The sequence below is a fragment of the Bombina bombina genome, chromosome 7 (assembly GCF_027579735.1).
Source record: "Bombina bombina isolate aBomBom1 chromosome 7, aBomBom1.pri, whole genome shotgun sequence".
NCBI classification, from domain to species: Eukaryota; Metazoa; Chordata; class Amphibia; order Anura; family Bombinatoridae; genus Bombina; species Bombina bombina.
In genome coordinates this window covers 283957658-283982922 of record NC_069505.1, presented here as the reverse complement: position 1 = coordinate 283982922, position 25265 = coordinate 283957658, and the positions used below count along the sequence as shown (strand labels likewise).

The 25265-nt window shown below is 40.6% G+C and overlaps 1 protein-coding gene across 1 annotated transcript in view; it reads left to right on the top strand.

Moving 5' to 3' along the window:
• QARS1 (glutaminyl-tRNA synthetase 1) overlaps positions 1-25265 on the top strand; it is a 173895-nt gene that overhangs the window by 82888 nt on the left and 65742 nt on the right. Inside the window, exon 8 of the mRNA XM_053720807.1 lies at positions 20093-20164. Within this exon, the coding sequence (XP_053576782.1) occupies positions 20093-20164 (72 nt within the window). The remainder of the gene's footprint in view (positions 1-20092; positions 20165-25265) is intronic.

The following is a 25265-nucleotide window of genomic DNA, read 5'->3' as shown; positions in this document are numbered from 1 at the left end:
ATAATAATAATTAAATGACTCCAGGATGGTCTCTTAAGTAATCCTGTTTGTCTTGGGATACCCATCCTCTCCCAGTATCTTCGGATCAGCTGTTTAGTGTTGTTGATCATAATTTGGAATACAAGGATTCTTATGTTTTGTTTTTCAAGCTAGAACATTTTATTATATTGACATGATCTTGTTCTGATTTTATTAGCATAGAGAAAGTTCTGCTGCTAAAAGGTTGCAGGACTGGGCAGCTCCAGTGAATATGCAGCATAGTGCCCTTCATACCTACAAGCCCTGCAACATGGGCCTGTCAGCAAAAAAACCCTCAGTCTCTGTGGCATGAGGTACCATCTTGTTAACACCTTCATGTTTGTTTCTAAGATAGGAATTCATGCTTAGAAATGTATTTATTTTTGATAGGTAAACAAAAAAAACCCCACAAAGCTCTGTTTAAATGAAGCGAAAAATACTAAAAATTCTCGGGTACTTTGAGCAAGATTTTTTTTCTGAAAAATTCCCATTTCTTAAGGGGTTGAGAAGACAGGTGAGCAGTGACAGATATTTGCATTGCCAAGTGTGGCACAGTCTGAAAACTGTTTGAGAACCACTGATCTAAATGATACAGTGATGCTGGGTTTGCTACACTTAACCCCAGGGCATCAGAATGTGCGAGGGCCACTGCTTTCTGCTGTTGGTTGTATGATTATGTTTAGTGGCCTCTGTGTGTTGCTGTTTTACACATTTGTTTTGGATTTATAAATAATATTTTCATTTCAGTATTTGTCATCTGTTTCTACAGACTTTTCTGTTTAAAAAATAAAGTCTCCCTGGGACCAGTGGCAGCTTTGTTTTATCATAATTTCCAGGCAGCAGCAGCAGAATAAACAGATTGGCTCCCCAGGGACGCGAGTAGCGAGCCCAGGAGTCTGGCAGCAGTGCAGCCTGGTGAACGTTTTCTAGGAAAATGAAGAAAGGAGATGATTGAGCTGGGCTGAAGGGGCAGAGAGCAGGTTGTCTGTTGTCTTTCTTGGAAAGGATCAGTCAAACCCAAACACACTGTCGTTACTGAGAGGCTGTGGAATAGTGGGTGTGAGACGCACGCTGGGCTGTCTAGGTATCTGCAACATCTGCAGGGTCCTATTGTGAAAGGAAGTTGTTTTCTAATTAGCAAACTTCAGCAACAAAACAAACTCTCTTGTACTATCCAAAAGGGCAGAGTTTGACACATGCACGTCGTCTGCAAAGCTATATAATATGTTGCCTCGCTGTGTGGCGCTATACAAAGCTCAGTACATTACAATGTATTCGCTAACAAGTAAAGATACATGTGCATTGCAGACACTACAATATTGAAATGGATATGAAACCCAAAGATTTTCTTGTGATTTAGTCAGAGCATAGAGTTTTTAAAAAAAAGTTTCACATTTGCTTAGTTCTCATGGTATTCTTTGTTGAAGAGATACGTAAGTAGGTGTCTGGAGCTCTTGCAAAACTGCTGCCAATAGTGCTCCAGACAGGTGCACGCTTCTGAGCTTACACCCCTGCTTTTCAACAAAGGATAAAGAGAATTAAGAAAAATTGATAACAGAAGTAAATTAAAAACTAATTTAAAATGTGTATTTTCAATCTAAATCACGAAATATTTTTATTTTATTTTTTTCCTTTCATGAATGTGTACAATAAAACATTTTTTAAAAAAACACAAACGTTCCAATATTCTTATTCTATAAAATTGACTTGTTCCATTGGTGCCTTTTTGTGAAAAGCAGCTGAGTAGGCTCAGGAGTGTGCACGTATGTGGAGCACTTTATGGTAGCAGTAATGTTTTTAACAATGTTATATATTGTGCAAACAATACTCAAAAGCATTCTTGCAAAACTGCTGCCATATAGTGCTGCAGTCACGTGCACACGGCCTACCTAGGTAGCTACTCTCTTCAACAAATAATATTATGAGAATGAAGTAAATATGATTATAAAGCATATAGATTTTTTTTTCTAGTTAAAGGGACACTAAACCTAATGTTTTTTTCTTTCATGATTCAGAGCCTGTAATTTTAAACAATTTCTAATTTACTCTTATTCTCAAATTTTCTTCGTTCTCTTGGTATCTTTATTTGAAAAGGCAGCAATGTAAGCTTATGAGCCGGCCCATTTTTGGTTCAGCACCTGGGTAGCGCTTGCTGATTGGTGGCTAACACATGTTAAGTATAGTTATCCTACCCATAAGGGCTAGTTGTAATTGAGTTTGTGCACTGCACTAAACAATCACGGTGTAGTATGCAGCTGATTCAGGCAATTTTCAGGAAAGAGAGGTTACAGAAATTGACCATTAGCCTCTTTAAGGATTCACAACTGTTACAACAAAGGCAAGCGGAATAAATAATTTATTTGTATTGCAGTGTTTATTTTTTATTATTTAACGTCCCTTTAACATTAACACTTTGGAGCACAAGTATTTAAGCCAGCTGCTTCTGTTGTGTGTAAGGCTGCATGAGTACGGAGAGAGGGTTAAAAATAGTGTTACTTGTCCTTAAAGGGACACTCAATCAAAATTAAACTTTCATTATTCAGATAGAGCATGCCATTTTAAACAACCTTCCAATTTACTTCTATTAACTAAATGTGCACAGTCTTTTTATATTTAAACTTTTTGAGTCACCAGCTCCTACTGAGCATGTGCAAGAATAAGTGTGTATGCATTTGTGAATGGCTGATGGCTGTCACATGGTACGTGTATGCATTTGTGATTGGCTGATGGTTGTCACATGGTACATGGGGAGTGGAAAGACACAACTTTTAAAATTGTCAGAAAATCTACTACTCATTTGAAGTTCAGACTAAGTGCTATTGCATTGCCTTGTTATCTTGCATTTGTTGATTATGCAAATCTACTGTGTTGACTGGTCCTTTAAGTCATTCAATCGTTTGTATCATACGTTCCATTTACAACAAATTGGGTTCATATGTTTGAATCTTTATCTGTGAATTGTATTGATTTGGTTGTATTTTGTTCTTATAAAACGTGCTGTGTTATGTTTGCGGTTTACCACCAAACCATTTGCTCCCTTCTTATTGGCAAGCGTTTGTTATTCAGCTGTCACATACAGTAGCAGAGCGAAGCCACAGCAAGATGTCAGGGAATCTCTTGCAAGCCAAACCCAGACACCTTTCGGTTTTCAGGAGCTGGAGCCGTCTGTGTGTGTCTCAGATGCTGCTCTGTGGAGAGCACAAGCGTAGGATTGTTCTGTGTCTGTAATTGTGCTATTCACGGCTGTACTGCAGGGGAGCGAGGGGTGTGCAGGTTTGACGCGCTGTCAGGTTCCTGAGAAGCAGCTGTGTGTTTTTTGTGAGCTGACAGGATAATGACTTCTCAGTGCAGAGGCTGAAACGCTTGTTGTGGAACCCACTGAGGCCTTACATGAGAGATTGAGGTGAATTTAAAGGGACGTAAAACCCCAACTTTTTCTTTTATGATTCAGATAGAGCATAACAACTTTCCAATTTACTTCTATTTTCAAATGTTATTTGATTTCTTAATATCCTTTGTTACAAAACTACTGCTATATAGTGCTGCAGACAAGTGCGCACTCTTGAACTTATATCCCTGATTTTCTACAAAGTTATACATAAGCAAAAACACTAGATGGCAGCACTATTTCCTGTCAAGTAGTGCCTCAGGCATGTGCACGCTGCCTACCTAGGTATTTCTTCAACAAAGAATATTATTTGATAATAGAAGTAAATTGGAAAGTTATTTAAAATTCTATTCTCTATCTGAACAATGAAAGAAAATGTTTTGGGTTTAATGTCTCTGTTTTTGTCCCATAACTGCGTGCAAGCAGAATGTGGTTATTGCACAGACAATGGGACCGGGAATCTATGCGGTTGGGTACCATGGCATGCAGACTTATTTATAATAAATAACGGCACAAAAAATTGTAAGCTCATAGGTTCCGCATAAAATAAGAAAAGTTAAGAAGTCCACACATTTTATGTAAATAAAAATAACAGTGAATCCTACAGCTCGGACTCATTTCCTGCCTCAGAGGCCTTCAGGGATCTATTTGACACTTGATACTGTGTATCATTTGCTAACCAGCCCTGGGGAATCTCTACATTACTACATGTGAGATATAAATGGGCAGATTTGGTTTTCTTTTTCAAGGACAGTGTTGTTTGATGTGGATTATCAGCATTAAAACAAGAAAATAGAGACGCACCACTGAGACAGAACAATAGCTAGAAAAACTTCTGTGCTTGTCCACAAGGCCAGTGCCACTCAGGGTGCTATCTCTTTTTGCACACTATGCCTTTTCGCAGAGAAATAATATCTTGTAGCATATCAGTCTGATCCTGCTCAATGACAGTCCAGCACCAAAATACCAGGCAATTCTTCTCTGAACAAGAGAAAAAACAAACCCCAGACGTACGTTTCGGCCTCTCTTGGGCCTCGTCAGTGAGGTGCAGTTGCATATCTCTAAGGCATGTGTGCAAGGAGTCCACATCTGGTTTCCCCCTTTTACTCTTAGGGAGACCTAAGAGCAATTTACATAAAAACAAGAAAATAGAGAGACGCACTCACTGAAACAGAGCAATAGCTAGAAAAACTTCTGTGCTTGTCTACAAGGCCAGTGCCACTCAGGGTGCAGTCTCTTTTCTCCAACATAGGTGTGTCCGGTCCACGGCGTCATCCTTACTTGTGGGATATTCTCTTCCCCAACAGGAAATGGCAAAGAGCCCAGCAAAGCTGGTCACATGATCCCTCCTAGGCTCCGCCTTCCCCAGTCATTCTCTTTGCCGTTGTACAGGCAACATCTCCACGGAGATGGCTTAGAGTTTTTTAGTGTTTAACTGTAGTTTTTATTATTCAATCAAGAGTTTGTTATTTTAAAATAGTGCTGGTATGTACTATTTACTCTGAAACAGAAAAGAGATGAAGATTTCTGTTTGTAAGAGGAAAATGATTTTAGCAACCGTTACTAAAATCGATGGCTGTTCCACACAGAACTGTTGAGAGGAATTAACTTCAGTTGGGGGAACAGTGAGCAGACTTTTGCTGCTTGAGGTATGACACATTCTAACAAGACGATGTAATGCTGGAAGCTGTCATTTTCCCTATGGGATCCGGTAAGCCATTTTTATTATAGAGTAAATAAGGGCTTCACAAGGGCTTGTTAAGACTGTAGACATTTTCTGGGCTAAATCGATTCATATATAACATATTTAGCCTTGAGGAATCATTTAATATGGGTATTTTTGTAAAATAATATCGGCAGGCACTGTTTTAGACACCTTATTCTCTAGGGGCTTTCCCTAATCATAGGCAGAGCCTCATTTTCGCGCCGGTATTGCGCACTTGTTTTTGAGAAGCATGACATGCAGTCGCATGTGTGAGGAGCTCTGATACATAAAAAAGACTTTCTGAAGGCGTCATTTGGTATCGTATTCCCCTTTGGGCTTGGTTGGGTCTCAGCAAAGCAGATACCAGGGACTGTAAAGGGGTTAAAGATAAAAACGGCTCCGGTTCCGTTATTTTAAGGGTTAAATCTTCCAAATTTGGTGTGCAATACTTTTAAGGCTTTAAGACACTGTGGTGAAATTTTGGGGAATTTTGAACAATTCCTTCATACTTTTTCGCAATTGCAGTAATAAAGTGTGTTCAGTTTAAAATTTAAAGTGACAGTAACGGTTTTATTTTAAAACGTTTTTTGTACTTTGTTATCAAGTTTATGCCTGTTTAACATGTCTGAACTACCAGATAGACTGTGTTCTGAATGTGGGGAAGCCAAGGTTCCTTCTCATTTAAATAGATGTGATTTATGTGACACTGAAAATGATGCCCAAGATGATTCCTCAAGTGAGGGGAGTAAGCATGGTACTGCATCATCCCCTCCTTCGTCTACACCAGTCTTGCCCACTCAGGTGGCCCCTAGTACATCTAGCGCGCCAATACTCCTTACTATGCAACAATTAACGGCTGTAATGGATAATTCTATCAAAAACATTTTAGCCAAAATGCCCACTTATCAGCGTAAGCGCGACTGCTCTGTTTTAGATACTGAAGAGCATGAGGACGCTGAGGATAATGGTTCTGATATGCCCCTACACCAGTCTGAAGGGGCCAGGGAGGTTTTGTCTGAGGGAGAAATTTCAGATTCAGGGAAAATTTCTCAACAAGCTGAACCCGATTTGATTACATTTAAATTTAAGTTGGAACATCTCCGCGCTCTGCTTAAGGAGGTGTTATCCACTCTGGATGATTGTGAGAATTTGGTCATCCCAGAGAAACTATGTAAAATGGACAAGTTCCTAGAGGTCCCGGGGCCCCCAGAAGCTTTTCCTATACCCAAGCGGGTGGCGGACATTGTAAATAAAGAATGGGAAAGGCCCGGTATACCTTTCGTCCCTCCCCCCATATTTAAAAAATTGTTTCCCATGGTCGACCCCAGAAAGGACTTATGGCAGACAGTCCCCAAGGTCGAGGGGGCGGTTTCTACTTTTAACAAACGCACCACTATACCCATAGAAGATAGTTGTGCTTTCAAAGATCCTATGGATAAAAAATTAGAAGGTTTGCTTAAAAAGATGTTTGTTCAGCAAGGTTACCTTCTACAACCAATTTCATGCATTGTCCCTGTCACTACAGCCGCGTGTTTCTGGTTCGATGAGCTAGAAAAGGCGATCGATAGTGATTCTCCTCCTTATGAGGAGATTATGGACAGAATCCGTGCTCTCAAATTGGCTAATTCTTTCACCCTAGACGCCACTTTGCAATTGGCTAGGTTAGCGGCGAAAAATTCTGGGTTTGCTATTGTGGCGCGCAGAGCGCTTTGGTTGAAATCTTGGTCAGCGGATGCGTCTTCCAAGAACAAATTGCTTAACATTCCTTTCAAGGGGAAAACGCTGTTTGGCCCTGACTTGAAAGAGATTATCTCTGATATCACTGGGGGTAAGGGCCACGCCCTTCCTCAGGATAGGTCTTTCAAGGCCAAAAATAAACCTAATTTTCATCCCTTTCGTAGAAACGGACCAGCCCCAAGTGCTACGTCCTCTAAGCAAGAGGGTAATACTTCTCAAGCCAAGCCAGCCTGGAGACCAATGCAAGGCTGGAACAAGGGAAAGCAGGCCAAGAAGCCTGCCACTGCTACCAAGACAGCATGAAATGTTGGCCCCCGATCCGGGACCGGATCTGGTGGGGGGCAGACTCTCTCTCTTCGCTCAGGCTTGGGCAAGAGATGTTCTGGATCCTTGAGAACTAGAAATAGTCTCCCAAGGTTGTCTTCTGGAATTCAAGGGGCCTCCCCCAAGGGGGAGGTTCCACAGGTCTCAATTGTCTTCAGACCACATGAAAAGACAGGCATTCTTACATTGTGTAGAAGAACTGTTAAAAATGGGAGTGATTCATCCTGTTCCTTTAGGAGAACAAGGGATGGGGTTCTACTCCAATCTGTTCGTAGTTCCCAAAAAAGAGGGAACATTCAGACCAATCTTAGATCTCAAGATCCTAAACAAGTTTCTCAAGGTTCCATCGTTCAAAATGGAAACCATTCGAACAATTCTTCCTTCCATCCAGGAAGGTCAATTCATGACCACGGTGGATTTAAAGGATGCGTATCTACATATTCCTATCCACAAGGAACATCATCGGTTCCTAAGGTTCGCATTCCTGGACAAGCATTACCAGTTTGTGGCACTTCCGTTCGGATTAGCCACTGCTCCAAGGATTTTCACAAAGGTACTAGGGTCCCTTCTAGCGGTGCTAAGACCAAGGGGCATTGCAGTAGCACCTTACTTGGACGACATTCTGATTCAAGCGTCGTCCCTTCCTCAAGCAAAGGCTCACACGGACATTGTCCTGGCCTTTCTCAGATCTCACGGGTGGAAAGTGAACGTAGAAAAAAGTTCTCTATCTCCGTCAACAAGGGTTCCCTTCTTGGGAACAATAATAGACTCCTTAGAAATGAGGATTTTTCTGACAGAGGCCAGAAAATCAAAACTTCTAAACTCTTGTCAAATACTTCATTCTGTTCCTCTTCCTTCCATAGCGCAGTGCATGGAAGTAATAGGTTTGATGGTAGCGGCAATGGACATAGTTCCTTTTGCGCGAATTCATCTAAGACCATTACAACTGTGCATGCTCAGTCAGTGGAATGGGGACTATACAGACTTGTCTCAGACGATACAAGTAGATCAGAGGACCAGAGATTCACTCCGTTGGTGGCTGTCCCTGGTCAACCTGTCACAGGGGATGAGCTTCCGCAGACCAGAGTGGGTCATTGTCACGACCGACGCCAGTCTGGTGGGCTGGGGCGCGGTCTGGGGACCCCTGAAAGCTCAGGGTCTTTGGTCTCGGGAAGAATCTCTTCTCCCGATAAATATTCTGGAACTGCTCTCAAGGCTTGGCCTCAGCTAGCAAAGGCCAAGTTCATACGGTTTCAATCAGACAACATGACGACTGTTGCGTACATCAACCATCAGGGGGGAACAAGGAGTTCCCTGGCGATGGAAGAAGTGACCAAAATCATTCAATGGGCGGAGACTCACTCCTGCCACTTGTCTGCAATCCACATCCCAGGAGTGGGAAATTGGGAAGCGGATTTTCTGAGTCGTCAGACATTTCATCCGGGGGAGTGGGAACTCCATCCGGAAATCTTTGCCCAAATTACTCAATTGTGGGGCATTCCAGACATGGATCTGATGGCCTCTCGTCAGAACTTCAAGGTTCCTTGCTACGGGTCCAGATCCAGGGATCCCAAGGCGACTCTAGTAGATGCACTAGTAGCACCTTGGACCTTCAATCTAGCTTATGTATTCCCGCCGTTTCCTCTCATCCCCAGGCTGGTAGCCAGGATCAATCAGGAGAGGGCATCGGTGATCTTGATAGCTCCTGCGTGGCCACGCAGGACTTGGTATGCAGACCTGGTGAATATGTCATCGGCTCCACCATGGAAGCTACCTTTGGGACGAGACCTTCTTGTTCAAGGTCCGTTCGAACATCCGAATCTGGTCTCACTCCAACTGACTGCTTGGAGATTGAACGCTTGATCTTATCAAAGCGAGGGTTCTCAGATTCTGTCATTGATACTCTTGTTCAGGCCAGAAAGCCTGTAACTAGAAAAATTTACCACAAAATATGGAAAAAATATATCTGTTGGTGTGAATCTAAAGGATTCCCTTGGGACAAGGTAAAAATTCCTAAGATTCTATCCTTTCTTCAAGAAGGTTTGGAGAAAGGATTATCTGCAAGTTCCTTGAAGGGACAGATTTCTGCCTTGTCTGTGTTACTTCACAAAAAGCTGGCAGCTGTGCCAGATGTTCAAGCCTTTGTTCAGGCTCTGGTTAGAATCAAGCCTGTTTACAAACCTTTGACTCCTCCTTGGAGTCTCAATTTAGTTCTTTCAGTTCTTCAGGGGGTTCCGTTTGAACCCTTACATTCCGTTGATATTAAGTTATTATCTTGGAAAGTTTTGTTTTTGGTTGCAATTTCTTCTGCTAGAAGAGTTTCAGAATTATCTGCTCTGCAGTGTTCTCCTCCTTATCTGGTGTTCCATGCAGATAAGGTGGTTTTACTTACTAAACCTGGTTTTCTTCCGAAAGTTGTTTCTAACAAAAACATTAACCAGGAGATAGTCGTGCCTTCTTTGTGTCCGAATCCAGTTTCAAAGAAGGAACGTTTGTTGCACAATTTGGATGTTGTTCGTGCTCTAAAATTCTATTTAGATGCTACAAAGGATTTTAGACAAACATCTTCCTTGTTTGTTGTTTATTCTGGTAAAAGGAGAGGTCAAAAAGCAACTTCTACCTCTCTCTCTTTTTGGATTAAAAGCATCATCAGATTGGCTTATGAGACTGCCGGACGGCAGCCTCCTGAAAGAATCACAGCTCATTCCTCTAGGGCTGTGGCTTCCACATGGGCCTTCAAGAACGAGGCTTCTGTTGATCAGATATGTAAGGCAGCGACTTGGTCTTCACTGCACACTTTTACTAAATTTTACAAGTTTGATACTTTTGCTTCTTCTGAGGCTATTCTTGGGAGAAAGGTTTTGCAAGCCGTGGTGCCTTCCATCTAGGTGACCTGATTTGCTCCCTCCCTTCATCCGTGTCCTAAAGCTTTGGTATTGGTTCCCACAAGTAAGGATGACGCCGTGGACCGGACACACCTATGTTGGAGAAAACAGAATTTATGTTTACCTGATAAATTACTTTCTCCAACGGTGTGTCCGGTCCACGGCCCGCCCTGGTTTTTTAATCAGGTCTGATAATTTATTTTCTTTAACTACAGTCACCACGGTATCATATGGTTTCTCCTATGCAAATATTCCTCCTTTACGTCGGTCGAATGACTGGGGAAGGCGGAGCCTAGGAGGGATCATGTGACCAGCTTTGCTGGGCTCTTTGCCATTTCCTGTTGGGGAAGAGAATATCCCACAAGTAAGGATGACGCCGTGGACCGGACACACCGTTGGAGAAAGTAATTTATCAGGTAAACATAAATTCTGTTTTCTTTCATGTAATTAACAAGAGTCCATGAGCTAGTGACGTATGGGATATACATTCCTACCAGGAGGGGCAAAGTTTCCCAAACCTTAAAATGCCTATAAATACACCCCTCACCACACCCACAAATCAGTTTTACAAACTTTGCCTCCAAGGGAGGTGGTGAAGTAAGTTTGTGCTAGATTCTACGTTGATATGCGCTCCGCAGCAAGTTGGAGCCCGGTTTTCCTCTCAGCGTGCAGTGAATGTCAGAGGGATGTGAAGAGAGTATTGCCTATTGAATGCAGTGATCTCCTTCTACGGGGTCTATTTCATAAGGTTCTCTGTTATCGGTCGTAGAGATTCATCTCTTACCTCCCTTTTCAGATCGACGATATACTCTTATATTTACCATTTCCTCTACTGATTCTCGTTTCAGTACTGGTTTGGCTTTCTACAAACATGTAGATGAGTGTCCTGGGGTAAGTAAGTCTTATTTTCTGTGACACTCTAAGCTATGGTTGGGCACTTTATTTATAAAGTTCTAAATATATGTATTCAAACATTTATTTGCCTTGACTCAGAATGTTCAACTTTCCTTATTTCCAGACAGTCAGTTTCATATTTGGGATTATGCATTGAATTATCATATTTTTTTCTTACCTCAAAAATTTGACTTTTTTCCCTGTGGGCTGTTAGGCTCGCGGGGGCTGAAAATGCTTCATTTTATTGCGTCATTCTTGGCGCGGACTTTTTTGGCGCAAAAATTATTTTCCGTTTCCGGCGTCATACGTGTCGCCGGAAGTTGCGTCATTTTTTGACGTTATTTTGCGTCAAAGATGTCGGCGTTCCGGATGTGGCGTCATTTTTGGCGCCAAAAGCATTTAGGCGCCAAATAATGTGGGCGTCTTTTTTGGCGCTAAAAAATATGGGCGTCATTTTTGTCTCCACATTATTTAAGTCTCATTATTTATTGCTTCTGGTTGCTAGAAGCTTGTTCACTGGCATTTTTTTCCCATTCCTGAAACTGTCATTTAAGGAATTTGATCAATTTTGCTTTATATGTTGTTTTTTTCTTTTACATATTGCAAGATGTTCCACGTTGCAACTGAGTCAGAAGTTACTACAGGAAAATCACTGCACAGTGCTGGAGCTACCAAGCTAAGTCTGCTATAAACTTTTGGTATCTGTTTCTCCAGCTGTTATTTGTATTGCATGTCATGTCAAACTTATTAATGCAGATAAAATTTCCTTTAGTACTGTTACATTACCTGTTGCTGTCCGTCAACATCTAATTTTCAGAGTGTTCCTGATAACATAAGAGATTTTATTTTTTAAATCCATTAAGAAGGCTATGTCTGTTATTTCTCCTTCTAGTATACATAAAAGTCTTTTAAAACTTCTCTTTTTTTCAGATGAATTTTTAAATGAACATCATCATTCTGATACTGATAATGGTTCTTCTGGTTCAGAGGTTTCTGTCTCAGAGGTTGATGCTGATAAATCTTTGTATTTGTTCAAGATGGAATTTATTCATTCTTTACTTAAAGAAGTGTTATTTGCATTAGAAATAGAGGATACTGGTCCTCTTGATACTAAATGTAAACGTTTAAATAAGGTTTTTAAATCTCCTGTAGTTATTCCAGAAGTGTTTTATCTCCCTGATGCTATTTCTGAAGTAATTTCCAGGGAATGGAATAATTTGGGTAATTTATTTACTCCTTCTAGACGTTTAAGCAAATTATATCCTGTGCCATCTGACAGATTAGAGTTTGTTGGGACAAAAATCCCTAAGGTTATGGGGCTGTCTCTACTCCTGCTAATGTACTACTATTCCTATGGCAGATAGTACTTCATTTAAGGATCCTTTAGATAGGAAAATTGAATCCTTTCTAAGAAAAGCTTACTTATGTTCAGGTAATCTTCTTAGACCTGCTATATTTTTAGCGGATGTTGCTGCAGCTTCAACTTTTTGGTTAGATGCTTTAGCGCAACAAGTAACAGATCATAATTTTATAGCATTATTATTATTCTATAACATGCTAATAATTTTATTGGTGATACCATCTTTTGATATCATTAGAGTTGATGTCAGGTATATGTCTCTAGCTATTTTAGCTAGAAAAGCTTTATGGATTAAACTTGGAATGCTGACATGTCTTCTAAGTCAACTTTGCTTTCCCTTTCTTTCCAGGGTAAATAATCATTTCGTTCCTTTCCTCACAACAAGGAACAAAACCCTGATCCTTCATCTTCAGGAGCGGTATCAGTTTGGAAACTATTTCCAGTTTGGAATATATCCAAGCCTTATAGAATCCTATAGCCAGCTCTTAAGTACCTATGAAGGTGCGGCCCTTATTCCAGCTCAGCTGGTATGGGGCAGATTACGTTTTCTTCAAAGAAATTTGGATCAATTCCGTTCTTAATCTCTGGTTTCAGAAACATTGTTTCAGGAAGGTACAGAATTGGCTTCAAGTTAAGGCCTCCTGCTAAGAGATTCTTTTCTTTCCCGTGTCCCAATTGACACAGCAAGGCTCAGCATTTCTGAAATGTGTTTCAGATCTAGAGTTGGCTGGAGTATTTATGCCAGTTCCAGTTCTGGAACAGGGGCTGGGGTTTTATTTTATCTCTTCATTGTACCAAAGAAGGTCAATTCCTTCAGACCAGTTATGGATCTATCATTATTGAATCGTTATGTTAGGATACCAACATTCAAGATGGTTACTGTAGGTCTATCCTGCCTTTTGTTTAGCAAGGGCATTATATGTCTATAATAGATTTACAGAATGTGTATCTGCATATTCCGATTCATCCAGATCACTTTTAGTGTCTGAGATTCTCTTTTTAGACAAGCATTACCAGTTTTGTGGCTCTACTATTTGGTCTAGCCTCAGTTCCAAGAACTTTTTTCAAAGGTTCTCGGTGCCCTTCTTTCTGTAATCAGAGAATAGGGTTTTGGTATTTCCTTATTTGGACGATATCTTGGTACTTGCTCAGTCTTCTCATTTTCGAAGAATCTCATACGAATCGACTTGTGTTGTTTCTTCAAGTTCATGGTTGGAGGATCAATTTACCAATCAGTTTATTGATTCCTCAGACAAGGGTAACCTTTTTAGGTTTCTAGATAAATTCAGTGTCTATGACTCTGTCCTTGTCAGACAAGAGAAGTTTAACATTGATATCAGCTTGTCAAAACCTTCAGTCACAATCATTCCCTTTGGTAGCCTTATGCATGGAAATGTTGGATCTTAGGACTGCCGCATCAGATGCGATCTCCTTTGCTCGTTTTCACATGCGACCTCTTCAGCTCTGTATGCTGAACCAATGGTGCAGGGATTACTCAAAGATAACTCAATTAATATCTTTAAACCGATTTTACGACACTCTCTGACATGGTGGACAGATCACCATCGTTTAGTTCAGGGGGCTTCTTTGTTCTTCCGACCTGGACTATAATCTCAACAGATACGAGTCTTACAGGTTGGGGAGCTGTGTGGGGGTATCTGACGGCACAAGGGGTTTGGGAATCTCAGGAGGTGAGATTTCCGATCAATATTTTGGAACCCCGTGCAATTTTCAGAGCTCTTCAGTCTTGGCCTCTTCTGAAGAGAGAGTTGTTCATTGTTTTCAGATAAGACATTGTCACAGCTGTGGCATACATCAATCATCAAGGAGGGACTCACAGTCCTCTGGCTATGAAAGAAGTATCTCGAATTTTGGTTTGGGCGGAATCCAGCTCCTGTCTAATCTCTGCGGTTTATATCCCAGGTATGGACAATTGGAAAGCGGATTATCTCAGTCGCCAAACGTTGCATCCGGGCGAATGGTCTCTTCACCCAGAGGTATTTCTTCAGATTGTTCAAATGTGGGAACTTCCAGAAATAGTTCTGATGGCTTCTCATCTAAACAAGAAACTTCCCAGGTATCTGTCCAGATCCCGGGATCCTCAGGCGGAGGCAGTGGATGCATTTTCACTTCCTTGGAAGTATCATCCTGCCTATATCTTTCCGCCTCTAGTTCTTCTTCCAAGAGTAATCTCCAAGATTCTGAAGGAATGCTCGTTTGTTCTGCTGGTAGCTCCGGCATGGCCTCACAGGTTTTGGTATGCGGATCTTGTCCGGATGGCCTCTTGCCAACCGTGGACTCTTCCGTTAAGACCAGACCTTTTGTCTCAAGGTCCTTTTTTCCATCAGGATCTGAAATCCTTAAATTTAAAGGTATGGAGATTGAACGCTTGATTCTTGGTCAAAGAGGTTTCTCTGACTCTGTGATTAATACTATGTTACAGGCTCGTACATCTATATCCAGAGAGATATATTATAGAGTCTGGAAGACTTATATTTCTTGGTGTCTTTCTCATCATTTTTCTTGGCATTCTTTTAGAATACCGAGAATTTTACAATTTCTTCAGGATGGTTTGGATAAGGGTTTGTCCGCAAGTTCTTTGAAAGGACAAATCTCTGCTCTTTCTGTTCTTTTTCACAGTAAGATTGCTATTCTTCCTGATATTCATTGTTTTGTACAAGCTTTGGTTCGTATAAAACCTGTCATTAAGTCAATTTCTCCTCCTTGGAGTTTGAATTTGGTTCTGGGAGCTCTTCAAGCTCCTCCGTTTGAACCTATGCATTCATTGGACATTAAATTACTTTCTTGGAAAGTTTTGTTCCTTTTGGCCATCTCTTCTGCTAGAAGAGTTTCTGAATTATCTGCTCTTTCGTGTGAGTCTCCTTTTCTGATTTTTCATCAGGATAAGGCGGTGTTGCGAACTTCTTTTGAATTTTTACCTAAAGTTGTGAATTCCAACAACATTAGTAGAGAAATTGTGGTTCCTTCATTATGTCCTAATCCTAAGAATTCTAAGGAGAAAATCGTTGCATTCTTTGGATGTTGTTAGAGCTTTGAAATATTATGTTGAAGCTACGAAATCTTTCTGTAAGACTTCTAGTCTATTTGTTATCTTTTCCGGTTCTAGGAAAGGCCAGAAAGCTTCTGCCATTTCTTTGGCATCTTGGTTGAAATCTTTAATTCATCTTGCCTATGTTGAGTCGGGTAAAATTCCGCCTCAGAGAATTACAGCTCATTCTACTAGGTCAGTATCTACTTCCTGGGCGTTTAGGAATGAAGCTTCGGTTGACCAGATCTGCAAAGCAGCAACTTGGTCCTCTTTGCATACTTTTACTAAATTCTACCATTTTGATGTATTTTCTTCTTCTGAAGCAATTTTTGGTAGAAAAGTTCTTCAGGCAGCGGTTTCAGTTTGAATCTTCTGCTTAGGTTTTTCATTAAACTTTATTTTGGGTGTGGATTATTTTCAGCAGGAATTGGCTGTCTTTATTTTATCCCTCCCTCTCTAGTGACTCTTGTGTGGAAAGATCCACATCTTGGGTAGTCATTATCCCATACGTCACTAGCTCATGGACTCTTGTTAATTACATGAAAGAAAACATAATTTATGTAAGAACTTACCTGATAAATTCATTTCTTTCATATTAACAAGAGTCCATGAGGCCCACCCTTTTTTTGGGGTGGTTATGATTTTTTTGTATAAAGCACAATTATTCCAATTCCTTATTTTATATGCTTCGCACTTTTTTTCTTATCACCCCACTTCTTGGCTATTCGTTAAACTGATTTGTGGGTGTGGTGAGGGGTGTATTTATAGGCATTTTAAGGTTTGGGAAACTTTGCCCCTCCTGGTAGGAATGTATATCCCATACGTCACTAGCTCATGGACTCTTGTTAATATGAAAGAAATGAATTTATCAGGTAAGTTCTTACATAAATTATGTTTTTTTTATTTTTTATTTTTATATTTTTTTTCTCTGTGAAAAGGCATAGTGTGCAAAAAGAGACTGCACCCTGAGTGGCACTGGCCTTGTGGACAAGCATGGAGGTTTTTCTAGCTATTCTTCTGTCTCAGTGAGTGCATGTCTCTATTTTCTTGTTTTGGATAATCAGCATTGGCACAGCAATTGGCATTGCTAAATGTCCTTAAAGGGACAGTCAAGTCCAAAAAAAACTTTCAGGATTCAAATAGGGAATGCAATTTTAAACATCTTTCCAATTTACTTTTATCACTAATTTTGCTTTGTTCTCTTGGTATTCTTAGTTGAAAGCTAAACCTAGGAGGTTCATATGCTAATTTCTTAGACTTTGAAGGCCGCCTCTAATCCAAATGCATTTTGATAGTTTTCACCACTAGAGGGTGTTAGTTCATGTGTTTCATATAGATAACATTGAGCTAATGCTTGTGAATTTACCTAGGAGTGAGCACTGATTGGCTAAAATGCAAGTCTGTCAAAAGAACTGAAATAAGGGGGCAGTCTGCAGAGGCTTAGATGCAAGGTAATCACAAAGGTAAAACGTGTATAATAATTATAAGTGTGTTGGTTATGCAAAACTGAGGAATGTGTAATTTAAGGGATTATCTATCTTTTAAAACAACAATTCTGTTGTTGACTGTCCCTTTAACTAGCCTCAGTAGAGGTGATATTGCAAACAATGAGCTTTGCTAATCAAATGACAGAGGCTGGCTGTGGCTACTTCAGTAACAAGTCCGGATTGGCTCCTCTAAACAAGGCAAAAGCTTTCACACTCACCTAGTATGTTTGTTGCAAGACTACAGAAAAGTGTTTGAATTAAGTGATCTCTTTGTAGACTTTCAAATAAGATTAGTTTAGTGCACTGGTTTTCAAACCTGTCCTCATTTAGCCACCAATCAGCAAACATAACCCAGGTTGTGAACCAAAAATGGGCCGGCTTCTAAACTTACATTCTTGCTTTTCAAATAAATATAGCAAGAGAATGAAGAATAATTGATAATAGGAGCAACTTAGAAAGTTGCTTAAAATTGCTGCTCTATCTGAATAATGAAAGATAAAATTTGGGTTCAGTGTCCCTTTTAAGGGACATTAATGTACAAAGATACATATATTGTGCCTGTGAGAGTCCAGCAAGTAAACATCTTAAAGAGACATGAAACCTAATTTTTTTTTCTTTCTTTCATGATTTAGATAAAGAATACAAGTTAATTTTTTTTTTCTAATTTTAGTTCTATTATCAAAATTGCTTTGTTCCCTTGTTGTTCTTTGTTGAAGAGATATCTAAATAGGTAGCGTGCACATGCCCGGAACACTAGTAATAGTGCTGCCATTTAGTGCTCTTGCTAATTTATGTCATTGTTGCAAAACTTCTGCCATATAGTACTGCGGACACGTGGACGCTCCTTAAAGTACCTTACTGCTTTTCAACAATGGATAACAAGAGAATTAAGCAAATTAGTTAATAGAAGTAAATTGGAAAGTGGATATTTGTGCACAACTGATCCCTAGGGACAGATTGCTCATTCGCTGATAAGGTCAACCCACATTTGCAGACAGGACACGTTCCACAAAGAAGGAAAACAAACATCTGTTTTCATAAAAATAAAATGAGTTTGATGTCTGTTTGATGGACATAAGTGACTATTTAACTAGTTGCAACAGATTAGCCAAAGGATTTTTTTGCTCTGTGTTGTCCTTGTCTCATTGGCTAACCAGGTGGGGTTAAACCTTGCGCCCTGGAGCTAGGATACTGCATAATGCCTGCTTGCTGGAGCATCTGAGCAGCGCCAAGTGTGATGTATAATAACAAGACTGGCACTGATTATCTAAGCAGACTACAGCGTCATTGGTTAGTTTTTTGTTTTCAGTCTCCATAGTAACGTAACCCCTTGACATCTAAAGAGGATGAAACTAGCAGTGATGCTGAAAGCTAAAAGGAACAGCACGAGGGTTGGCACAGCTAATGGCATAAAGTAACCTGTATGGGAGGGTGTTAGTGTACTGATGCAGTGGTTACTAGATAGGTACTTCAGATAAAATTAATTCTGATTGTGAAATTGTATGATTACTTGGGATTTTTGGCTTAGATGTGTCCCTACCCTGATGTCAGAGGATCTTAATGTATTTACTTGAAATTGTGATATTAATAAATTTGTAAAACATTAAACCGATATTAGACAAAAACCAGATTTAAAAACAAAGTGACTAAATAAAATTCCCTTAGTAAGTACACATACTCTGTATGGTATCTGCTTCATTTAGGTCATTAAAGGGAATCTAAACCCAATTTTTTCTTTAATAATTCATATAGAGCTTGCAATTTTAAGTAACTTTCTAATTTACTCCTTTTATCAATTTTTCTTCATTCTCTTGCTATCTTTGTTTAAAAAGCTGAAATGTAAAGCTTAGCAGCCGGCCCATTTTTAATTCAGAACCTGGGTTACATTTGCTTATTGGTTTGCTGAATTTAGCCACCAATAAGCAAACTCTCTCCAGGGTGCTGAACCTAAAATGGGCCGACTCCAGAGCTTTACATTCCTGCTTTTTAAATAAAGATAGCAAGAGAACACATAAAAAAATTGATAATGGGAATCAATTAGAAAGTTGCTTAAAATTGCATGCTCTATCTGAATCATTAAAGAAACAAAATTTGGGTTTAGTGTCCCTTTTAAGCTACAGATTTGGTGAAGTGCACACGTTATTTACATCTTGTTATGCTTTACTAAACAGAATGGGACAGAATGTGAAATGTGGGTTTACAGGCAATAGCTGTGAGGTGCCCTGGGACTGCCAGAATATGAATGATTATACTTAGATATATATTATCCTAAGCATCATCTAAACACTGTCACACTGTAAAGTCTTTGTATTTGATGACACAGCTGGCATTTTGCCGCAGACAAATGATGACGTATTTTACTGCAGTTACCTTGTGCCATTGGTACTGGGATTGATTTGGCAGCTGTTCAGCTCTTGTTTAACCCCTCGACTTCCAGAGTGCAACTAATGCTTTTCTGTGCTCTACAGCAACCGAGGGGTTAACTGCTCCTAATGAGAAATGTAACTGAAGCTGAACAGTTTGCTTGAGATATTCAGTTCCACGACTGCACTGCTAAAGCCTTGTTGGTATTTTGATTGCTGTTCCTGTGCGTCACACGGTTTCTCTTTTGGGATGAATATCTCAGACTGGAGTCACTTAAGTCTGCCGTCCGCATCATACACTCCTTTAGAATTTTAGTTTTCCTGGAATTTCTATTACTTCCTTGTAGATCACTAGCGGCATCTAGTGGAAATGTCTGAAATGACAACTTTCTAGGTATAGTCTGTTTCTCATCATTAAAGGGACACAAGTCAAAATGAAACTTTCACTATTCAGATAGAGCAGCAATTTTAAACAACTTTCCAATTTACTTCCATTAAGAAAATGTGCACAGTCTTTTTATATTTACAGTTTTTGAGTCACCAGCTCTTACTGAGCATGTGCAATAATTCTCAGAATATACGTATATGCATTTGTGATTGGCTAATGGCTGTCACATGATACAAGTGGCGTGGAAATAGACATGCATTTTGAAATTTGTCAGAAAAAAAAGTCTACGGCTGATTTGAAGTTCATACTAAGTGCTATTGCATTGCCTTGATATCATGCATTTGTTTATTATGCAAATCTACTGTATTTACTGGTCCTTTAAATAAAGATTTTAAAACTCTGTAGACATTTAGCTGTCCATTTTAAATAACTGTCAGAAAAGTAATGAATATTGTTTGACACCTTGTTTTTCTTCTGATTATTTTTTTTTGAAGGTGAAGTTAAACTAGAATCCAAATCATTAATGGAACAACTAAGAGGGGAAGCCCTGAAGTTTCACAAACCAGGTATGTTCTCTCGTGTGCGGTGTGAGATGCTGAGGCTTCATACTGTTATCTTTTTACTATTCAGTATCGCATAAATCTCATGAGATCCTTTTTACATTTAAATGGATATTAAATTATGCTCTTTTTTTTAGTCATCATGCACATGTGCTCCTCAGTGCGGATGTCAGCTATGGGGGTTCTCAAACAGAGACCCCATTTCACCCCCCCCCCCCCTTATTTTGTGCATGTGCAGATCACCTGCATCTTACGGGGGTGGGGGGTTATGTGGCCCCTCATGTGAAAGAGGGAACTGCCTTTTAAATGAGCGGTCACATCTCCCTATAATTTTCAGATGACAACCATGGTAACGTTGTAAGGACACCCCAGTGCAGTGTTTGATGAGGGATAGGGGGCACTTTTTAGAGTTTTAAAGTGAATCTAATATCTGTATGTTTAGATATTTTATACCTATTCATTTTCTGTTTAAATTGTAAGATGGTTCATAGGGCCAAAAACAATAAATATTATCTTCTGATTTACGATTCTCAATTGCAAAAGTTATTGTGTTTTGTGAAGGTGAACAGATGATAGATGTGGGACAGTTTGAAATAATTAGGGAATAATGACTTCTGTGCTGCAGTTTTAATCTATATGCCATAGAAAATGACACACAAATGTATTTTTTTATATTTATGTTTTGCGTTTCACATAGTGGCGTTTTCCTATGTTATAATATTTCTGCAAACTAAAGTTGTTGTTTTTTCAGCAGATCTACCATTTTTAGAAAATAACGAGGTATAATTTGTGTGGGTACCTCACATAAAAAAAAGTTTAAAAGTTTGTGAAATTGCAATGAGAGCAATGTCTCAGCAGCAAAGTGGTTAAATTAAAGAAAATATAGAAAAACATATTGTGTTCAATACAACTTGTTTCTCCAACATTGGTGTGTCCGGTCCACGGCGTCATCCATAACTTGTCGGAATATTCTCTTCCCCAACAGGAAATGGCAAAGAGCACAGCAAAAGCTGTCCATATAGTCCCTCCTAGGCTCCGCCCACCCCAGTCATTCTCTTTGCCGCTGAACAAGCAGCATCTCCATGGAGATGGTGAAGAGTATGTGGTGTTTAGTTGTAGTTTTTTATTCTACTATCAAGAGTTTGTTGTTTTAAAATAGTGCTGGTATGTACTATTTACTCTGAAACAGAAAAAGATGAAGAGTTCTGTTTGTGAGAGGATTATGATTTTAGCAGCAGTAACTAAAATCGTTTGCTGTTTCCACATAGGACTGTTGAGATGAGATAACTTCAGTTGGGGGAAACAGTTGGCAGACTTTTCTGCTTAAGGTATGACTAGCCATATTTCTAACAAGACTGTGTAATGCTGGAAGGCTGTCATTTCCCCTCATGGGGACCGGTAAGCCATTTTCTTAGTCTCAAACAGAATAAAGGGCTTAATATGGGCTATAAAACTGGTAGACACTTTTATGGGCTAGATCGATTGCTTTATTTGGGCATTTTATACAGCTTAATGTTGAAATTCACACTTTATAAACTTTGGGGAACGTTTTTTTTACGTCAGGCACTGGTTTAGACACCTTCCCAGTCAGGAAGGGCCTTCCCTGTAGTAGGCAGAGCCTCATTTTCGCGCCATTACTGCGCAGTTACTTTTGAGAGCAGGACATGCAGCTGCATGTGTGTGGGTCTGAAAGTAGTTGAAAAAGTTCCTAGAAGGCTTCATTTGGTATCGTATACCCCCCTGGGTTTGGTAAAGTCGCAGCAAAGGCTGTAGCTGGGACTGTAGAGGGGTTAAAACTGTAACCGGCTCCGGTTTCCTCATTTTAAGGGTTAAAGGTCTGAAATTTGGGGTGCAATGTTTTGAATGCTTTAAGACACTGTGGTGAAAATTTGGTTAAATTTGAACAATTCCTTCATAGTTTTTCACATATTCAGTAATAACGTGTGCCCTGTTTAAAATTTAAAGAGACAGTAACGGTTTTGTTTTAAAACGGTTTTTGTACTTTATTGACAAGTTTAAGCCTGTTTAACATGTCTGTGCCTTCAGATAAACTATGTTCTGTATGTATGGAAGCCAATGTGTCTCCCCCTTCAAAATTGTGTGATAATTGTGCCATAGCGTCCAAACAAAGTAAGGACAGTACTGCCACAGATAGTAAAGTTGCCCAAGATGATTCATCAGATGAAGGGAGTAGACATAGTTCTACATCATCTCCTTCTGTGTCTACACCAGTTTTGCCCACGCAGGAGACCCCTAGTACTTCTAGCGCGCCAATGCTTGTTACTATGCAACAATTGACGGCAGTAATGGATAACTCCATAGCAAATATTTTATCCAAAATGCCTGCTTTTCAGAGAAAGCGCGATTGCTCTGTTTTAAACACTGTAGAGCAGGAGTGCGCTGATAATTGCTCTGTCATACCCTCACACCAATCTGAAGTGGCCATGAGGGAGGTTTTGTCAGATGGGGAAATTTCTGATTCAGGTAGAATTTCTCAGCAGGCAGAACCTGATGTTGTGACATTTATATTTAAATTAGAGCATCTCCGCGCACTGCTTAAGGAGATGCTATCTACTCTGGATGATTGTGACAACCTGGTCATTCCAGAAAAATTGTGCAAGATGGACAAGTTCCTAGAGGTTCCGGTGCACCCCGACGCTTTTCCTATACCCAAGCGGGTGGCGGACATAGTGAATAAGGAGTGGGAGAAGCCCGACATACCTTTTGTCCCCCCTCCTATATTTAAGAAATTATTTCCTATGGTCGACCCCAGAAAGGACTTATGGCAGACAGTCCCTAAGGTCGAGGGGGCAGTTTCTACACTAGCCAAGCGCACTACTATTCCTATCGAGGATAATTGTGCTTTTAAAGATCCTATGGATAAATTGGAGGGTTTGCTTAAAAAGATTTTTGTACAGCAAGGTTACCTCCTGCAACCTATTTCGTGCATTGTTCCTGTCACTACAGCAGCGTGGTTCTGGTTCGAGAAACTAGAAAAGTCGCTCAGTAGAGAGACTCCGTATGAGGAGGTTATGGACAGAATTCACGCACTTAAGTTAGCTAATTTCTTTATTTTAGATGCCGCTTTGCAGTTAGCTAGATTAGCGGCGAAAAATTCAGGGTTTGCAATTGTGGCGCGCAGAGCGCTCTGGCTAAAGTCTTGGTCAGCGGATGTATCTTCCAAGACAAAATTGCTTAATATCCCTTTCAAGGGTAAAACCCTTTTTGGGCCAGAATTGAAAGAGATTATCTCAGACATCACTGGGGGTAAGGGCCACGCCCTCCCTCAAGATAGGCCTTTCAAGGCCAAGAATAAGTCTAATTTTCGTTCCTTTCGCAATTTCAGGAACGGCCTCCAACTCTGCAGCCTCTAGACAAGAGGGTAATGCTTCACAAACCAAACCAGCTTGGAAACCGATGCAAGGCTGGAACAAGGGTAAGCAGGCCAAGAAGCCTGCTGCTGCTACCAAAACAGCATGAAGGAGTAGCCCCCGATCCAGGACCGGATCTAGTAGGGGGCAGACTCTCTCTCTCTTCGCTCAGGCTTGGGCAAGAGATGTTCAGGATCCCTGGGCACTAGAAATAGTTTCTCAGGGTTATCTTATAGAATTCAAGGAACTACCCCAAGGGGAAGGTTCCACATGTCTCACTTATCTTCAAACCAAATAAAGAGACAGGCATTCTTACATTGTGTAGAAGACCTGTTAAAAATGGGAGTGATACACCCAGTTCCAACCGTGGAACAAGGAATGGGATTTTACTCAAATCTGTTTGTAGTTCCCAAAAAAGAGGGAACTTTCAGACCAATTCTGGATTTAAAGATCCTAAACAAATTTCTCAGAGTGCCATCGTTCAAAATGGAAACTATTCGAACGATTTTACCTACAATCCAGGAGGGTCAATTTATGACTACCGTGGATCTAAAGGATGCGTATCTACATATTCCTATCCACAAAGATCATCATCAGTTCCTAAGGTTCGCCTTTCTGGACAAACATTACCAGTTTGTGGCTCTCCCATTCGGGCTAGCCACTGCTCCAAGGATTTTCACAAAGGTACTCGGGTCCCTTCTAGCGGTTCTAAGACCAAGGGGCATTGCAGTGGCACCTTACTTGGACGACATTCTGATACAAGCGTCGTCTCTTTCGAAGGCAAAGGCTCACACAGACATCGTTCTGGCCTTTCTCAGATCTCACGGATGGAAAGTGAACCTAGAAAAAAGTTCCCTGTCTCCGTCGACAAGAGTTCCTTTCTTGGGGACTATAATAGATTCTTTAGAAATGAAGATTTTCCTGACAGATGTCAGAAAGTCAAAACTTCTAAACGCTTGTCAAGTTCTTCACTCTGTTCCACGACCTTCCATAGCTCAGTGCATGGAAGTAGTAGGGTTGATGGTTGCAGCAATGGACATAGTTCCTTTTGCGCGAATTCATCTAAGACCATTACAACTGTGTGCATGCTGAAACAGTGGAATGGGGACTATACAGACTTGTCTCCAGTGATTCAATTAGATCAGAAGACCAGAGACTCACTCCGTTGGTGGCTAACCCAGGACCACCTGTCCCAGGGAATGAGCTTCCGCAGACCAGAGTGGGTCATCGTCACGACCGACGCCAGTCTAGTGGGCTGGGGCACGATCTGGAACTCCCTGAAAACTCAGGGGCTATGGTCTCGGGAAGAGTCTCTTCTCCCGATAAACATTCTGGAACTGAGAGCGATATTCAATACTCTCAGGGCTTGGCCTCAACTAGCAAAGGCCAGATTCATAAGATTCCAATCAGACAACAAGACGACCGTTGCTTACATCAACCATCAGGGGGGAACAAGGAGTTCCCTGGCGATGAGAGAAGTGACCAAAATCATAAAATGGGCGGAGGATCACTCCTGCCACCTATCTGCGATCCACATCCCAGGAGTGGAAAACTGGGAGGCGGATTATCTGAGTCGTCAGGCATTCCACCCGGGGGAGTGGGCACTCCACCCGGAGATATTTGCCCAGTTGACTCAATTATGGGGCATTCCAGACATGGATCTGATGGCGTCTCGTCAGAACTTCAAGGTTCCTTGCTACGGGTCCAGATCCAGGGATCCCAAGGCGACTCTAGTG